General features: G+C 36.8%; 1 protein-coding gene across 1 annotated transcript in view; it reads right to left on the bottom strand.

Moving 5' to 3' along the window:
• Positions 1-7,520: 7,520 nt before the first annotated feature.
• The window catches only part of LOC113439712 (vomeronasal type-2 receptor 1-like), a 32,374-nt gene continuing 19,511 nt past the window's right edge, over positions 7,521-20,383 (bottom strand). Inside the window, exons 3-6 of the mRNA XM_026705678.2 lie at positions 18,695-19,564; positions 12,596-12,823; positions 11,413-11,536; positions 7,521-9,028 (exon numbers count right to left, since the gene is read on the bottom strand). Of these exons, the coding sequence (XP_026561463.1) occupies positions 8,043-9,028; positions 11,413-11,536; positions 12,596-12,823; positions 18,695-19,564 (2,208 nt within the window). The 3' untranslated portion in view covers positions 7,521-8,042. The remainder of the gene's footprint in view (positions 9,029-11,412; positions 11,537-12,595; positions 12,824-18,694; positions 19,565-20,383) is intronic.

Below are 20,383 nucleotides of genomic sequence, written 5' to 3'. Positions count from 1 at the left end.
CTGGCTCATAGTCATCTAATTGGTTTCATACCTAAGCTGCAGGATTGGAACTTACAGTGACCTACTTTCTAGCCCATGACCTTAAACTAGACACGTACTTCATATAATATATCCTCAATTTCAGTTTCTGCTCAAAGAGTGAAATGAACTTTGATTATTTCCTTCCATTGGTATTTGATTTTTTTTAATTATAAAATAATTGTATATTTTTGTTTTAGATATGGAAGGTAAATCATCACCCTTGCTAAACAATTTCAAGCTTCGAATTATGCGAAAGTAATATTTCATGATATATTACAGAAAAAGAATAACTCTGCGGCATTGAGGGAAGTTTTAAGTTCTGAAGGGTCTATAAAGACAACCAAAATTCTGAGATTCATTCGGGTGGAAGAGTATTACCTAACCATTTATGTTAATATTTCTATAGCTATATTTATCCCCTCAGTCTTCCCAAAAATGTGCAGGCAATTAATAACAGAAGATAATTTAAATCCAACCAAAGAGGTAACATCCTTGGCCTTTAGCAAGTTACTTGCTTAAATGGTGTCCAGTTCTTTGTGGATGATCTAACTAGTATTTCTATATTACCAGGTTAGACTGCCTGGTGAGACAGAGAGGAAGAGAAATAAAAGGCAATTCCATGGGGATTTTAAGAAGCTGGGTGCATGCTTCTTCAGACAGAAGAAGCTACTTAGATAAGCAGTGAAATGTTTCAAACAACAACAAAAAAAGAAAGTAAGCCAGTTGCCATGACTCAGCTTCCACACAGGTGCATGCTACCTGGGAGTATTATTACAAAAGAAAGTAAATATACTTTTTCCAGGATAATATTTCAGGATCTGACCTGGATCGGTCACCAGGACCAGGGGTTTAGTCTTCTGAGCATTCAGATTCATGCTGGAGCCTATCCTCAGGGAAGTTATCTCTCGCCAGAATGTGTGAGAGAGAAATTCCCCGAGGATGGGCTCCAGCACGACTCCGAAAGCTCAGAAGACTAAACCTCTGGTCCTGGTGATCAACTCAGATTCTTGAATCCCTCTAGTGTTATTGTTACAGATATGCTATTTTGAATTCATCCTGCTTCCTTTTAATATGGACTTCCTCAGCCCTATTACACCCATAACATTGTCTGGGTTTGGGGGTTCAGCTGTTTTATTTCAGACTCAGCAGTATATTTGCTATCTCAACAAATTTCCTTGCATCATTGCAGCCCTGCAAAACTGTGGATGAACCATTCTCTTTCACTCCTGTTTCGCCAGGTCTTTTCAAAGCAGTAGATAAAATGACAGCTTGGTGGCTCCCATCGGTTCCTCAGTTTGTGTTTTTGATTTTGTAGAACCAAACAAATGCTAATAACTCAAATACAATTACTGAATGGAAGTCAATAGTAATGATTTTTTATATTTTGTAGAGTGGAGCATAGAGATTTCTCTTATCTTAGAGCTTGTGATAACTTGGGATGAAACGCCGACTAAATGCTGTTGTTTGTCTTTTCCTATTAATCAGGTGAAAGGAACACTGACCGGCTCCTTTGTATTATTCAGAACTGAGTACAATTGTGTGTTGCTTCAAACTGCTTTTGAAAGACTGAATCATCAAAATGGTGATAGACTTCAGTCTTCCATGTTCGCAATCCTACAGTATAGCAACATTCTAACCACATAAATTGGTGGCTGCTACCACAGTCAGAATATGATATACAGCCCTGGTAGTTAAACTTTAGAAGATGCTGAAAAGGGAAATACAAATAATTAGCATACTAAAGCAATTCTCCCCAGGAAAGAAAGAAGGAGAAACAAATACCTGCACTAAGGTTTGTATTGGAAAAACAGTAGGAAGTGGCAAAATAGGTGCAGAGCTCATTAGCATGCACCATTAACTTAAGCACAATGAAAAGAAATACCCTTCAAGAACGAATTGGAAATATACTAGCATTAGATTCACATTTTACTGCTGATTATTTATTGATAATTGATTTATGACCAATGGTTATCTGCAGTATTTACTTGCATCACCACATGCCGTGTTATTTTGTTTCCAAGTGAGAAAAGACTGAAAATCATTGGCTAGGTGATAGTAGAAACTGTACTTGCTTTGGCACACTGAAAACATATCATGACTTTTACAGTTTCATACTTTGTCACCTCATCTAGCAAGATGTTTATAAATGGGAAACGTGGGTTATTTCGAAACTGACGCTCTAAAAAGTTAGAGTGATCTCATTAAAGCCGTTCCGTTGATTATTATAGTAATTGACATGGTGTAGCACTTGGGATCCCAGTGGGATTTCTGTGCTTTACGGAAAGACCAATGCAATCAGCCGCAACAGAGTCAGTTCGAAGAAAAAACAATTAGTCCATTTCTGCATGAAATAAAAGGGAAGGGGTGCTGGTGAAGAAAAGTGGTAAATCAACAACCCAAATGCCTATTTAGTTAACTGTTTCCTGCAACATTAACCAGATCCTCATTTAGAACTGTGGAGGTAAATGATCAGTGACAGTTGTTGCAATAATCAACTGAAAGCAAATTAATAGGTTTCCTTTCCATTAAAAGCATTCATTGGGGCTCTAGTTCCCTGCAGGTTAGTTTGAGGCTTTTCCAAACTGTACAGCTGCTAGAATTAAATCCTGTGGTTTTGGCTCAGTGCCTGGGTTTGGTAGGGTTTTCACTACTGTCTTTTAGAAAAACCTCGTCTACCTATCTGCAAGGTAGATCAGACTAAGAGGCCAAAATGGTGCAAGCTAATGCAATTTTTATTGTAAGATCATGATACTACAACATTGCAAATCTGAATGCACTTCCCTCCTCTCTCTCTTTATCTTTGTGAGAACTAGGAAGGATTTTGTCTGAGATGCTGACTCATGTTATATTTCTGTCCTGGACTCACATTTCTTTTATCTGACTGTTGTCTTCCTTGCAGCTTTCTTTCCTGTCCTCAGGATTATTCCTTCTGTGTATTACAGATGTTTTCCCCCTGAACCTTCAGAGGTTCCATATGCAATTTAGGACACATTTAATTTAGCTTGATAGATATGTAAGTTATTTTCAATAGGTAAAACATTAAAATGAAACAAAGTATATGCAGCAGGTAAGACCTTACTGAAAGTATAGAACATGCAATGTCTATGGAGATTCTAAGTCATCCATGTCACGGTTGTTCCAAAGGCGCTTTTTCAAAAGGCAACTGGACTTTGTTTTTCCTTGAAGAACGAGGAATAGAGAACACTCTCTTAACGAAGTTAATGCATTGCCGGGAAATAAAAATTCAATAATTGGTTCACATATGTGGAAGATATTCCAGAAATAGGGGGATGCCAGAGAAAAAATCCTGGCGTTCATACAGCATCCAAATCTTCTATGTGGCACAGAGGCTCTGATGCTAATGGCAAAGCATGGCTGAATCATCTATACGCCTATACTTCATTTCTAAAAAACTGAAATGAAGTACTTCCCATTCAGGAAATTCTACATATTTCATCCTGTTCTGATGAAAACTAAACCTGTGTTAATTATTTGAACCTTTCCCTGAGAAACAATTCCATTTCCCCAAATCTCACTCTGTATCTAGCTAATTGGATTGGTTACTCAGATCAGTGATTTCCACTTTTAGCAATTGATAGATGAGTGGGATTTGGCACCTAGAATTGTCAGCAATGATCGTACTGGCCAGAGAATTACAAAAATTGAAGACAATATGGATGGAAAGTGTCAGTATCTAGATTAACACGGATTGAATCAGATTAAGTGGTCTCAGGAGGCCTTTTATAACCATTAAAGATAAGTGCTGTGGTTATGGCAAGACTTTTCCAAATATTTACCTGGTATAAAATCTATGTTTTAAATTTTGATTTTCTAAAAAAAAAGTAGCTTTATATTCTTTAAGAAGTGGCATTAGTCTGCAGTTATGATTATTATTACGACATTAGGCTTTCTTACTTATTTTGTTATATATTCTGATGTTCTCATGTTGCAAATTTAAAAATTACAACCGACCATGTCTAGTGTACCTGGAATACTGGTGAGAAGGGAGCTGGAAAACCAGGAGAGAAAGGGACTGTCCCTTGCTGTGTTGGTAGCAGGAAAAAACAACGCGAACATACAAAGAACAATTGATCTTTATTGCTTTGACACAGAAACTACAGAAGCTCCGTGAACAGCTAGAGCATTCAATTGCAGTGGACCAAAATGCCATAATTAACAGCAAAGCACTTGGTGGAATAAATAACAACCTTATTGTGTCACACCTCCAGAATGCTGTTAGAAACTTTATGCTAGAGCTGAATACTAATGTCTTTTGCCAAGCTTCCACTGAGATCAAGAACACAAGTATCACATTTCTGGGTATATCTGAGGTCAAGAAACAGAATACTGCCCCTTGAGGCTATCTGGTACTGTCAGCAAATTTCCCCTGTGTATGCTTAAAGCACATGGCTAAAGCAGATGCTCAAAGCTTAAAACACTTTTGCCTAAGAGATTATGTTAATGAAGTGTGGCAAACAGAGAGCCTTCATTTCCCACCTGCTGTAAAAGCAAATTTACTTAATCCTTTCATTACTTGTTGATGATTTATTAGTGGATCTTTAAAAGATATAAAAAAGAAGATAGATATATATACATAAAGTTTCCATGATAATTTCTAAGGAGAAAAACCTGTACCAACGTTGGAGTTTTTGTATGATGTGTGTCAATATTTTGTTCCTACAAAACAATCCTTTTGGGGGTAAACACATTTTTTTCCCAAAGTTGCCTTGTATGGCATAAGAAACTCTGCATAAGAACAATCATTTGCTTAAACGGAAAATAAAGAATCAAGGGCAGTGATTCCCAAAGTTCATTTACAGGTTATCAGAGACTATAGAAGATTAACATTTGAATTCAGCGTTCTGTATCATAATGATTTTCCACAAGGAAAAAAGCTGCAGCATCAGACACAAGCTTTGTTTCTTTAAGATATTTGTAGTGTTTTTTCTTTGGATTGTCTAAACCCTGAAAAGCAGAAAACTGATGAGAAAATCCCTAACTGGATCTTTAATCGTTAGGCTTTCAACCTTTGGCTAACTTAACATTTGTTATTTCTTTGCCTTGAATGACAAACTTGATGTTTCTACATACATAAACAAACACAGGTGATTGATGGGAACAGCTCATTGTCTGTACATTCTTTCTAAGATTATTGATTCCCTTTTGCCCAACTAGTATGCCACACACATAAACAGCATTGTATTTCTAATAGCTTCTTCATTCCAATTTATGGAGTCATTACCAAATACATCTCAACCATTATAAAAATTATTCCATATTATGAGTCAACAACATAAGGCAATTAGAAAAAGAAATAGTAACCAGACGCCAGTAATGTTACAAAGATAACGGGATACTATGTGGGAAAGACTTTGATTGTGCCAAGACTTGCTGCCAAGGGAACAGGCAGATAAAAGACAGCTAGCCTCCAACTGGATAGTCCAGACATCTCCAAACTTGGCAACTTTAAGACTTGTGGACTTCAACTCCCAGAATTTTCCAGCCAGCTATGCTATGCTGGCTGGAGAATTCTGGGAGTTGAAGTCCACAAGTCTTAAAGTTGCCAAGTTTGGGGACCCCTGGGATAGTGGGTGAATCAAGAGGCTAGGAAGAGACCCTCCCTAGTTTCTCAGGTAGTAAAGAAGATGATGGGGGGCAGGATTATACTTTCAGACTTGCAAGATTATGACAATGTAGATATCAATGGTATCAGTCTCTGGGATAAACCAAGTCAGAATCACAACCAGATGAGCTACTTCTACTTTGTTGTAAAGCTACATTGACAGAATCTTGCAAGTCTGAAAGCATTGTACAATTCTATCCTATTCTTGGATATTGGCAAATCAGGATATCAAGGTATTAAGAAACTGGAATTTCCTGTTTCTTTTCTGCCGAGGAACATTTATTTTTACAGATGTGTCAAGCATATCAAACTTTTTTCTTTCTTTTTTTTTTTTTGCTTTTTCTCATCACCATTTTTCAAATTTTATCTCTGATTTTAAGTGGCATGATCCCGGGAGCTCCTTGGGCAAAAGAACAGAATCTTGGGTTCTGCATGTAGTACACAACTGACCAATCTCTGATCTAGTGAGGGAGCAATATAAATGAACTGGAAAGAAAGGGATCAAAGTTTAATTGTTAAAAAAAGTTACATACAGTATATACTTCTCCAGCAAGCATAGATGGCAACAGTAAAATAAGTTTTTTTTTTCTGGTTCTTAGGAAGAAGTGAAAATTCTACTTTGGTTATGAAAAAAAAATGGCTAAGAAATTCCCTAACCTTCTGCACTGTAAAGCAAACACCTATTTCAAGAGTTAAGGTAAGGTAAGGTAAAGACTCTCTTGAGTCTAACTTGTATCGCTGCCAAGAAATTAACAAGGAGACCATCAACTTTTTGTCACTAATTGCAGCAGATGCATGTCCTAGCAATCTTTTGTGCCCTGTTTTTGTGATGGTGCCTTCATTCGTTTCCAAGCCTCCATAGGAGGCACATCTAAGTCATTTTTTGCTACTCTGGTTTTAAAATTATAGGTTCTCTCATATCCCAACAAATTTTTTTTTCAACGGATGCAACCTGGAAAATCCTGCCTAAGTTTGTATTGGGTTGATGGAAGGATTTGGTACCTGAAATCTAAAACAATCTATCTCATTCTAACACAGGTCTGTCAAACTCCTGGCCCATGGGCCAGATACATCACGTGCTGGCCACACCCATGCTCGGTTTAGCGAAGGTGGGAAAAGTCCCGATATGTCACATGATGATGACATGAGTTTGACACCCATGTTCTAATACATTCTTAGTACTCTCACATTATGTATATAAAAATACATTTTTAATTGTGAGAGTTTTGCAAAGAAACCATTCTTCTGGAATAGAGGTAAACCTATATCCAGAAAGGAAGATGATTATTCACTGATATTTCAATGAGGGTTCTTCCATTTGACATATTTGTGCTCTTCTGAATCAATACCATCCTTATAAGATCCCATACCATTACATCTGTTCATTAGCAGAGCTGATCAATTTCTGGTTTAGCTGCACTGCATCACAAATTGTATTTTAGCAACACAGAATCAGAGAGCTTGCACACAAATTAGTCTTCCATTAGATAGGAAGTCATATGTCTCTTCCTTTCCTATTTTTTGTTCAGCCAGCTCTCTTCTCCCTGCCCAAAGAAGTTAAAGCATCATTACATATTGTTTTATTACCTGTTTAAGAAAAGAAGAGGGGATAGTGTCTTGATGGCTCTCCCATCAGATATTCAAATATTTTAGAAAATCATTATAAAATTATGAAATAAAGGCATTAATTAAACACTGGGGTTTGCATTCTCTGGTCAACTGAAGGGAGTGATAGTTGCTCATCAATTTAAAGCTGATGGCAAAATCCTCTGCAAACAACTTTTGAGAAATTTGAAAATGCAAACGGTGTGATGATATGGAACTGAAATGACTGGTGCACAGAGTAAGATTGGCATAACATACAATATGAACCATCTGTAAATAATTAGATTTATTGGAAAATATTTTTGTCATACAATAAGTTGATATTATGTTGAATTGATTACTTTTTACAAGGACATGCCACTGACTGTATTGTGTTAAGCTGATGGTAGCATATGTAGTCCTGTATTCTATCAAACTTAGAATTTATATTTTATACTTCTATAAGTTTAATAAAATCATTTTTTAAAGAAAATTGTGTGAACTTCAATTCATGAAATGATTCCTTGTTTTATCCTTCCTGCTTCCCCCTCTGTTACTACCAGCCCAAAAAGCCCTACATCAAAAATTGTGGAGCTGCAATGGAATGGAAAAATCAGCCTCAGTTGTGCAAGCAGAAATTAGAAGTTGCATAAGATTTGATCCTGGCTAAATATGAATGAAAATACAAAATTTCTTTAAAAGAGTTCCACATTACTTCCTCTGCAAGCAATTAAATATGTTGCATGTATTCTATTCCCCAAGAAGCCACTTTGACATGGACCAGATGATATGGGCTGGCAGGAGCTACAAAGTCCTAATCCTCAAGAACTGTGGAAACTGTGTTAATTTCACTGGCGCAAGAGGCAGAGGTTGGTGGAGCACTCTTGTCATTGGTGATAGCCCTGCCACCCACAATTTCTTCTGTATTTCTGGCAGGCTTCAACAAAATAATATAACATTTGGGCACAAATATGCACCCTAGCAAACCAAAGCTGGAGGCCAGAATTGCAAATATCTCCACAGCTACCTTGAATTTCCCTCTTGTGCTTAAATAAGCAGGAACAAAAGATATCCAGACAATGAAGAAAACCAGCATTCCAAATGTAACAAACTTGGCTTCATTGAAGTTATTGGGAAGTTTCCGGGCCACAAAAGCTGTGAGAAAGCACTGGATGGCGAGAAACACATCAAACCCAAACATAATGCACAAGTACATTATTGAACCCTCATTGCATTCAAAAATAATTTTCAGGGTTGTAAACTGGGTGTTTTTATACATACTGGGAGGGCTAAAATAAAGGTAAGCAGTACAGATGCCCACTTCAGCTAGAACAGAGACAACAACCACCACTTTTTGGAAAATTGGTCCAACTGACATCCGGGCTTTCTCAGCCACTTTTGAATTTCTGGCCAAATGAGTTAGAAAGAGCATCACTGTCTTTCCTAAAACACAAGACAGGCAAACAGAAAAAGCCAAGGCCAAGGATACTTGACGAGATTGGCATGACCAATCTTCTGGCTTCCCCACGAAGAGAACAGAAGTCAACAAGGTTGCGATGAGAGAAAACTGGATGAGGAAGCTGAGCTCACGGTCGTTGGCTTTCACCAGAGGTGTTTTCCTGAACTTGATGTAGACTCCAGTCACAGATAGAATGACACATGCGCCAAATACAGAGAGGGCAATCAATGTCATTCCTAAAGCTTCTCCATAAGCCAAGAATTCCACTAGCTTATGCTCACATTTGCTTCTTCGGGTATTGGACCAATAATCTTCGGGACATGCTGTACATTCCCTTGCATCTGAAAAAGAAACCATAACAATGGTATTTGGAATAGTACTACAGGGTTAGTTTTATGCCAAAGCTTTAAAAGGTGAACTCAGTCATCAATATATAAAATATCTTTCCCCAAACCTTCTCCAATTGAGTTGGACTACTGCCCTGATTACTCCCTAACCATGTAGTTTTCTATAGCTGACACTTGTCAGAACACATGTGAAGGACACCAAATTGAAGAAAGACATTATGAAGAATAATTTAAAAGTGCTTTGAATAATTGCATAGCCCATTTCTATCATTACAGATACCTATGCATCAATGATTAAGTGGTCATTTTCCAGAAGACATCATTTCCAGACAGACCTGAGGGTCAGTATTACTGTTGTTTTAGAAATTAAACACAGTCCAGTTAGGCATAACCAGGGGTGGGATTCTACCAGTTCGCACCTATTTGCTAGAACCAGTTGTTAACATTCTAAGCAGTTTGGAGAACCGGTTTTTGGAAGAAATTACTGGCCTAATCCTGTAAGGAAGGCAGGAAGGAAACATTCTGGTGTTGCTTACAAAATCTGCCTCTCCGTTAACCCTTATTACATTCTTGGCAGGACTAGACTTCCTGCCTCAGGAACTTTTCTGGAGTTTCTTTCCCCTCCTTTGCTGGTACTTTGCTTGTGTGGAGTAACCATTTAAAGTTACAATGGCACTGAAAAAAGTGACTTATGACCATTTTTCACACTTACGACTGTTGCAGCATCCCCACACTCATGAGAAGCCAGTGCGAGGAGATGCGTGCCTCAATGTGAGTGATATTGAGTTGGCCACACCCAGCCAGTCACATGACCACCAAGCCACGTCCACCTAGTCACGTGATACCAAGCCACGCCCACCAACTAAGCCACGCCCACAGAACCAGTTGTTAAAATTTTTGAATCCCACCCCTGGGCATAACCATCACAAGTAGCCAGAATCTAGCATAAAGTATATCCACAATAACTCTGGATTTCTAATTAAAGCTGTTAAAAATTGAAGAGAGATTGGATAACCATTTGTCTGAAGTGGCATAGGGTTTTCTGCATGAGCAGGTTGTTGGAGTTGGACTAGGGGCTTCCAAAGACCCTTCCAACACTTTTATTTTGTTCTGTGTAATATCCTAGATTGCAGAATTGAAAATATAAAGGGTCCAGTTTGGTATACTTGGCTAAGACTGTGAAGATTCTTGTTCAAATTTCTATCCAGTCCTTCATGAGAAACCTTGCAATTAGTTTCCATTTCTCAGGCCAGCTTGGCCTAATTTACAAAATGTTGATAAAAAGAAAATTGAGATGGGGAACCACCATGAACTATCTAAAGGAAGGATGGATTTAAAAGGAGGGGGGAAAAATGAGAAAAATATAACAAATTTAAATGACAATGGCTTTTTAAGTTTCCCCGTGAAAGATATGTTTGAAAAGTTCATGTAAACTTTGCTGAACTCCCAGTTCCAAGGAAAAGAAATAATTCAGTAACACATAATGACAGAGATTGGATAACAGATAACAATACAATTGCAACCTTAATTATTTAGAGTAATTAATGCAAAGCATTTTGATGAATTAGGGAGCATGTTTTAACATATCAGGGGGCATATTTTAAAGTATTAATTTAAATAGTTTCAAATTTATTTTGCATTGTGTGTGACAAAATAAATCTGTTTCCCTAAAAATGATGCCTCCTACAGGCAATGTTCACATTATTCAAACATTATTCTTCTATATAACTTTCTTTCCCTATTCTTTTAGGATAGATTTTAGGACTATTTACTTCTGATTTAGTTAAAATAGAATTGAATTTAATAACAAAAAAGAAACCAGAAAAATAATAGCATTCTAGCAAAATTATATGTTGAGTAAGGGCAGAATTGTTTTTTAGCTAACATGTTTCTAGACCAGCAATGGTAGCCTAGGGCTAGATGGACAATTTTGTTTGACTGAGTCATAAAGTATATGATGCCATATCATCATGTGGTCAAGAATACGCTATAGGAAGGAGTTGGGTGTATGCCTACTTTAGGATTTAACTTAACATTTTAAGATTAAACTATCATAATCCTTAAATATTCAGTTCTGACTTTAATGAGAAGGAATTTCGACTAGTTTTGAAGTCAGAAGACCTGCTTCGAAGGTTGAAGCAGGTCTGACAAGATCAAAACAGGTTGAAATAGGATAGCCCAAGCTAGGATAGCCCATAACATTTTTCCTTGAAATATTTTGCAACTATCTAATATCTAGATTTTCATGTGTTTTCTACTTCAAACTACTATAAAGCCACACTTCAGTTTTCATCAATTGCAATCAGATCCCCAAGAACATTTTTCCTGTTTCTACAGTGGGGTTACTTTCTATTAGTTCAAGTGATAGATGTTCATACCTGTATGGTTACTGAACTGTCCTTCTGCGCACCGTATACAATCATAACAGCATGAAGGTTTCCCTTGCAAGATTCCCTTACGATACCCAGGTTGGCAATTATTATTGCATGCCGAACGTGGTCTCTGAAAACATAGAAGAGGCGTTATATTTCTTATAAAATAAAGATGTGTTTGAACCTGAAATAAAGTTCAATTTTGGGCTAGAGAATTATGGCTCCATCTATATCTCAAGTAGGACCTCAAGAGACTCTCATCAATACTGTGATCTTCTGAGACAACATGACAGTAAACATGATGACACATCCATGACACACTAAGGCATTGTTGTCAATGGGAGGGAAGAAATAAGGATTCTATAGAATATGAGAGCCTCAGTGGCACACTGGTTAGAGTGCAGTACTGCAAGCTACTCCCACTGCAATTTGGCAGATCGAATCTCACCAGGCTCAAAGATTGACTCAGGTTTCCATCCTTCTGAGGTGGGTAAATGAGGATCCAAATTGTTGTGGGCAATATGCTGACTCTGTAAACTGCTTTAAAAGGGCTGTAAAGCACTATAAAGTCGTATATAAGTCTAAGTGCTATTGCTATAAGGCCTGAAATAATTATTTTCATTATCACCTTTTCAACTTGCTTTCTTGGGTAATAGTAATGAGTTTTCCATAACTGCATTATTTCTGCTTTGATGCTCACAAATCTCTGCCCTTTATATCTTTATTATCTTTGTGGGCATTAGTAACACTTGTGCATGGGAACTGAGCTTCTCTAGAATCCAAAGCAGGGTGAGTGACCATCAAATCCAGTTACCAAATGCATTGATCCAAGAAATGTCTATTTCTTTTTCCTTCAGAAATTAATATTTTTGTAGAACTTTTGTTTCTCAAGCATCTTTGTATTAATGAGCAATTACCTACCCAGTATAAAGTTTGCCCATGGTCATTGTGACATGAGATAATACGCATTTGAGATATGTATTGTCTATCACTGTGGCAAATATGTGATTTTGTCAGGCACATATATGAGTGCAAACTATCAACATTTCAGTTTTAATTATAAAGTTTTCAAATTTGAGTACTCCATAAAAACCACAAACATGCAGCACCAGTACACAGAACAATACCGTAAATGTAGAACTTTACAGTAGAACATTAAACTACTGGATATGAAAAACTATTCACTTACTGATCGTTCTGGGTTGTTCCAAAATATTGAATCATTAAATATATGAAATTCTATATTGTGTTCATCTGTCTGGTTAAAAGTTCCAACTTTTACAAAATTGATTGCTCCAGTTTCATTCATCTGCCAATTTAGGATGTCATATGGTGTATAGACATCCCCATTGGTATTAATGCTTACAAACTCATCCAAAACTGTAAAGTTCATCTCATGCTTCATATAGTACATTAACTGTGAACCAACAGGAAAAGATTACAATACAATACAATACAATACAATGCAATGCAATGCAATGCAATGCAATGCAATGCAATGCAATGCAATGCAATGCAATGCAATGCAATGCAATGCAATGCAATACAATACAGATAGCTGTAATGCTGCTAGATTTTTTTTAATGATGGTCCACAAATGTCAACTGGTATTCAACAGTCTATATATTTTGTACAAATAAGGTAGAGTAATTGGATTCAGCAATTGCAAAAGTTAATTTAAAGTGTTCAATTTAAAATGCTAACATAATATGTAGAAACCTGAAAGGAGACTGGTTATTCAACATATAAAGAAACATGTGAACTTTCCTTCCATAGAGATTAGAAGTTCTCTTTTCTGGGCTTCCACTTTATCTTTATCTTTGAAAGTTCAGTGCTTTCTGAAAGATGAGTTTTAACAATTGTTATTTATTTATTTTTTAAAAAAATATTTATTGAAAGCTAAATTTTAAAAACATTTGAACATAGTGATATTTTGACATATGTCAGCAGTCTTTACATTGTTATAATAGCAGAATATCATTAAACAACATAGCATTTATAAATGTATATATAGATCTATCTATATACATCTTTACATTGTAAATCTTTATATTTCTATCTTAGACATTTTCTTTCTTTAATTTCTATTTCACATTTTTTGACTTCCTTTCGTATCCCTCCAATTATAATTTTTTTCCCATATTTCATAGAATTCTGAAGTATCTCATTCCTTCAGTTCTAACATTAAGCTATCTAACTCTGTGCAGCATAGAATTTTTTAAATTATTACTTCGTTGTTAGGTATTTCTTTTGATTTCCATGTTTGGGTAATTAATAATCTTCAGTTATAATAATATAAATAATTAGATATAAATCTGCTCTTTTTTATTCTCATTTGTTATTCCTAGTAGGAATATTTCTGGTGTATAATTTATTTTTAAGTTTAACATTTCCTATAACCATTGCATTTTTTTTGCCAAAAATCTTGCATTTTCTTGCACTCCCACCACATATGGTACCCCATTCTTTCAAACATTTCCAGCATATCGGAGATTGGGAACTGTTCATTTTAGCTAATCTGTTGGGTGGGATATGCCATCAATAGAACATCTTAAACAGATTTTCTTTATAAGATGTTCTTTATAAGTGATCTTTTTATTCCTATCCCAGATTTGCTGCCATTGATCCAAATTTATGCTATAGCCGAAATGTCTAGCCCAGGTTAACATTGGTTCTTTCACCTGCTCCTCATGCATCTTATAGTCTAATAGATAGTTATATAATTTCTTTATTTGTTTCTTTTCTGATCCTAATAGTATTTTGTCTAATATTGTATCTTGGCAATTTATTCCCCATTCTTTTTTATCTCTTTTATATCTGGATTGTACTTGGAGATATGCCCACCATTCCAAACCCTGTTGAATAAGTTGAAGTCTTTGTTTTTGTCTTCCTTCATCTGTTAGGATATCTTTGTATGTAATTGCCTTTTTTTTTTGGTTATAGAGGTTTGGGTATGATATAGCTTCTAAAGGGGAAAGCCAACGTGGAGTTTCCATACAGTTTTGTGATCTTGTTTTATTCCAAATTGATATTAGAGCTTGTCAGATTTTATGTCTCACAAAATATTTATGTGTTGTATGCCTATTAGGCCACAGATATGTGTGCCAGCCCTGTTGTAGATCGTGCCCTTCTAAAAATAAAAGTCTTTTCCCCCCAAGTTTATCACAATTGTTATTTGTTTGTTGATTTGCTTGCTTGTTCAGTTTCTCCAGCCAATATGTGTACAAAACTCTGGGCTACTTACAAGGATTAAAACAATACATTATAAGCAAAAGTTTTAAACAATGTAGACACAGCCATGCCAGGGGGAAAAAACACAACCATTAATAAAGACTGAAACAAATTAAGTAGTCAGGTCATATTATTCCATTGCCCACCGCCTGAGGAAAGAGATTTTCATACATTTTTTTAAAAAGCAGCAGGGACAAGGGTAGTTAATCTCAAGAGGAATGTTATGTCAGAAGACAGTTGTCACACAAAAAAGACATGGCTCCTGGGTTTACAAAGATTATAATATTTAACAGATAGGACCCAAAGAGTGTCAAACTTACAAAATTTAAAGAACAGCTAATTCCCAGTGATTCAGGGCACTTTACTACATTCTGGATTACTTTCAGGGCACTTTACTACATTCTGGACTACTTTCCAAGCGGTCTTCAAAGTCAGACCCATGTAGAGAGAGAAAAGGATATATCCTATTTGACTATCCTAGAAGGATACTCTTTCAAGACTATCCTTAAAAAATGTTTTATTTGATTAAAAAAACAGTGGATAAATTGCTCGATAGTACTTATAGTGAGATCTGAACCAGCTGAGCAATTGTTTATATGCACACTTTAGGATGTTAAAACATTAAACAGCTTAAGACCTTACTATCTGAAGACCTCCTTTTCCATTGTGAACTGTCCAGTTGTTACGGTCTGCAGGAAAACCACTTAGAAGATCCTTCCACTGTGATTGAAAGGACTGAAATTTACATCACATTACAATTTCTAAGAAACTTTTATAAAACGACCTACAGTTGGTATATGACAGCAGAAAAAAATCATAGGATACTTTAAATTTATTTTGGAAGTGTGGAACATATGAAGGGTCATTTTATCATTCTTGGTGGACTTGTAATCATGCTAGAAAATTATGGGTTCAAATATAAGTACTAATATAAAGAACTTTAAAGGCTGATGTTCTACTGAAACTAGAGCTTTTCTTGCTAAAGGACAAACAACTAGAAAAGACTTATGGATAAGTCTTTTCGTACATGGTTAACATAGCAAGATTATTATATGCATACAAGAAGACTCTGAAATACCTACAATGGTTGATGAAGTTTACAGAATTTGCATAGATGACAAAACTGACTTGTGCCAATTTTGAAAGGATAGATCTACATTTGTCAGTGACTAAAATCCTTTATGGACTTTTTACTGAAAACAGCAAAGTGTACTTGGGATTTTTGTATTTGATTATTAGAAAAGGTGGATTTTGGAAAGAGGGGAAGTATGATAGAGAAAGGATTAGAGAAAGGATAAAATATGAATGTATTTTTAACTGCTATAAGGAAGATAGTTCTTTATAATATGTGTGTGTGTGTGTGTGTGTGTGTGTGTTTTCTTAAGTTTTCATGGGTATTTATATGATTGGTATTCAGCTCTGTTCGGGTATTTTCCCACGTCATTATATAAAAAGGCATACCTCTCAGACCCATATTCAGCTCCAGAGGAGCACCACTACAAAACCTAGCCAAATACCTAGCAAAGCACCTACAGCTCCATGCTGAAGCAGCAGTTTTACATGTACAAAACTCATACCACCTTGGAAATGATCAAAGATCTACATGTGGATCAAGAAGATCTGCTTGTAGGTTTCGATGTGGTTTCACTATTCACTCAAATCCCAATAAAAGAAACCCTAGAAATCATCAAAAATAAATACCAACCACCCAAACACCTCATGGAACTAGCAGAACACTGCTTAACCAACACATATTTCATATACAAAGGACAAAGATACAAGCAAATTGAAGGAGCCCCTATGGGATCACCACTGTCACCCGTTATTGCAAACCTGTTCATGGAAGAATTTGAATCCAGAGCCCAGCCAATGCCACCCACAAACCCAAACTATGGTTAAGATACATCGATGACACATTTGTTATTTGGCCCCATGGAAAAGAAAACCTAAACAATTTCCTAACACACCAAAAGAGCACACCCCAAAATCAAATTCACTATGGAAACGGAAACAAACAACTACCATTCCTAGATGTACTAATCTACAAAAAAAAAAAAAAAAAAAGATGGCACACTAGGACACACCATATACCAGAAGAAAACACACACCAACCGCCACCTCAATGCCCAGTCCCAACACCACCCAGCACAGATAAACTCTGTGGCCAAAACACTAATTGCCAGAACCAAACACCTGGCAGATAAGACACACATAAAGACTGAACTATGCACCCTGACTAAAGTACTGACAGTCAACGGCTTCCACAAAAGCAAAATCACAGGCTTGATCCACAAAAACACACTGAGACATAATGGAGACCTAGAAGATAAACAGACCCATGGAACAGCTGTCCTGCCCTACATAAGAGGTACTACAGACAAAATCAGTAAGATACTACACAGCCATCACATCAAGACTGCCTTCAAAACAGACAGAAAAAGAGCAGCCATCCTAAGAAACCCCAAAGATAAAATTGACCTGGAAAACCAAGGCATATATGAAGTCCCCTGTGCATTACGCCCTGCCACATACATCAGACAGTCCATTAGAAGACCCGCCTGGATGAACACAAAAATGCAGTCAAAAAGCTGGAACACACTTCTTCACTAGTCCAACACATGAAAGCCACACATCATAGCATCAACTTCAATGGCACCCAAACCCTAGCCACTATAGAAAACCCCAGCTACAGAATTATCAGAGAAGCCATAGAGATTGAAAAAAGACCTGAAAGCATGAGTAGAAGAGATGACCCCACCAGACTGTCAATTATCTGGAAGCCTGCACTCACAAACAAAAAAAATCTCCAATCACAAGCCAAACAAACATCTGGGCACAAACAGACCACCCCTGATACCTCCAGCTCAAACACACCCCAACCAGGCATCCAGATGAAACCTAGCTTCCTAATAAATGATAGCCATCCGTTTACTTGAAGCCAAGCCTCACTAAAAGCCTCCAATACAGGAAAAACAATGTTGCCAGCCAATCAAGATAAAAAAATGCTACAAAACAGATAGACGATATTAGAAACACCAATCAAGCAGAATACAACAAACTCCAAGACCAATAAACACAGGCCAAGACTCCCAACCAATCAGGATGAAGAAAAAACCATTCTGGCACAGCAATAGGCTGCCCCAAATTTAAATCTGAAACCACTGTAAAAGTCTGACTCACAGATGAACACTATATAGAAGCCTGATGATGGCAGATGAGATTCTGTCGAAACGTTGCTACAACTTTAAAAGCACAACTACAATGACGTGGGAAAATACCCGAACAAAGCTAAATGCCATACATATAAGTACCTGCAAAAACTTAAGAATGTATGTATGTATGTATGTATGTATGTATGTATGGCATTCAGCTTTGTTCGGGTATTTTCCCACGTCATTGTAGTTGTGCTTTTAAAGTTGTAGTGGTTGACTTAAATTCTCAGGACCTACCGACCACATGAAGTGAAAGACAAATCCAAACACATGTTCCAATATGTAGTAAAAAGGAAAGATATACCCATATGAACCCCAGTTTTTGGTGATGATTTTAATAACATTTTGTTTTGACTTTCACCACCCTCTGAAATAGTCAGGAGAGGCCTTTTTTCATTGTGCGGACTTGGCTCTGAAATCATTTCAGAGATGTTCACCCGGTCTCTTACTACTAGCTTTTGAGATAGTCAATTTTATCTCGGCAAGGTATTTCAAGATCTGGAATCACTGAACCTTGTAATGACATGTTTATTAGTTCACAATGGTATCCGCAGCTGCTATGATGTTTGTCAGAATAACAAAAGCAACATTGTGCTGCAAGCTCCATCCCTTTTGCAGGTACATGCAACTTCATGACATATAGAAAAGGGCTGGTGTTTGCATTAGGACATCAAAATGCTGTTTTATTATGGTCTCCTACCTCCTTTATTTTCCATCTCCAGAAGAAAATAAAGTATTCTTTTTATGACATTGAGTAAGAACCAGCTGAAAAAAACAGGATAATTTTTCTGCACAGATTTAACATTTGTGGGATCTGTAGTTATTATCCCCAAATTTATACATACCTGCCAGGGCTCAAACTCATCTATGGTGGCACATTTTGGCTCAGCAGTAAAGGGGCCAGACTCAGTTTCACACAGGCGCAATTTGTCGAGGCCATAAGCAACAGCATAAACTGCTTTGTAGACATTATATGTTATTCTAAGTTCTGAAACATCCAAATATGTATTGTTAAGGTCTTCAAGTTTCTCCTTTCCAGTGCATAACTTATCTGAAGAAAAATCGACAATGTTCTCGTGACCAGTTACATTTTTCCGGTTGTCTGTATTATATGATATGTTGACACCAGGCCAGGTACAGTTGAATGCTGACTGCCAAAATTCGATTGTCATATCATTGGAATCCTTATTTGGGTCTACTTTTAGAAGAAAGTCCCGAAAGCCTGGAATTTCACCCCTTCGTATCCCAAAGCCAATTGCCCCACCAAGAAGTGGAAAATATTCAGGTCTAGCAATTAAGGCAGAAGTGACCCATGCCTCACTTGCTATCCACGTTTTGCCAGTAATATTACTAATCAAAAGCTCTTCAACTAGCGGATGGAAGTCAATATCAGAAGAGTAAACCACAATAACTGTAGCATTGGTGCCTTTTACAATTTCAACAACTGCTTTGATCTTCTCCCTGTTATATATTTTAGGAATTGTTTCTGAGAAGGCAATGCAGGTATAGAGGTTCTCAACAGCTTCTTTAAAAGCTTTGACACCATATTTCCCATAATCATCATCGGCAGCAATGGTTCCAATCCATCTCCAACCAAAATGGTGAATTAAATCAGCCATCCCCCGTGACTGTACCTTATCGCTTGGAATAGTACGGAGATAAGTTGGGAACTGATATTTATCAGTGAGAAGTGAGGAAGAAGAAGCATAACCAACCTAAGAAAGGGATAAAGAGAAAGAATAAACAGATTGCACAAGCTATCATATGTGATCTCAAGGGCTAGGAGTTATTGGGTTAGATTCTTAGCACACTTAATTCTATCAACCCATCTTCCATGGAAAGACTTCCTTTTCTAGAAATCCTTAGCTTAGGAATCAGTTCAGCATTTCTACTGAAAAAAATCAGGTGAAAAAGTGCAGGAAATATGATACTATGCCCAAGTTCCTAGAAAAACAATAATTAAGTCCATTTAAGTCTAAATGGACAAAAAAGTTGGATTAACTACAAGTCTGCTTCTTACAGACTGTTTTCCTATGCTTTGTTAAGTGGGTCAACAAATATATCAGAGGGTGCAGGAGCAGGGTATAGATAAATCAGCAACTATTTAAGTGAGTGGCAGGCATGTATGCACGCCACTCGTGCAAACGGAGCTGTGCATGATGCATGGTGTTTGCTCCCAGTTAAATCTGTCTTTCTTACTAAGGACAAAATGATGGCAATATCATGGAGAACATGAGAGTAAAATATGTTGCCAGGATATACTTGCACCATAGTTAATTACACATGGGGAAACAGTTTTGATAGCTTTCAGATATAGATACATCTGAATTATATCAGATACTAGCTGGATACCTGGGCTTTGCAATGAAACTATGTGATCGGGCTACGCAGGAGAAATTTGGTTCACAATCCATTGGCTTGGTAGTGGTCAGTGACTGAAAGGGTTTTCTCCTTTCCTTTCCTTTCCTTTCCTTTTCCCTTTTTCCTTTCTTTTTTCCTTTCCTTTCCTTTTTCCTTTCCTTTTTCCTTTCCCT

Source organism: Pseudonaja textilis, chromosome 4 (assembly GCF_049901715.1).
Source record: "Pseudonaja textilis isolate UNSWEBS1 chromosome 4, rPseTex1.2, whole genome shotgun sequence".
Classification (NCBI taxonomy): Eukaryota; Metazoa; Chordata; class Lepidosauria; order Squamata; family Elapidae; genus Pseudonaja; species Pseudonaja textilis.
The sequence above is the reverse complement of the archived record's forward strand: the minus strand, read 5'-3'. Positions and strand labels throughout refer to the sequence as shown.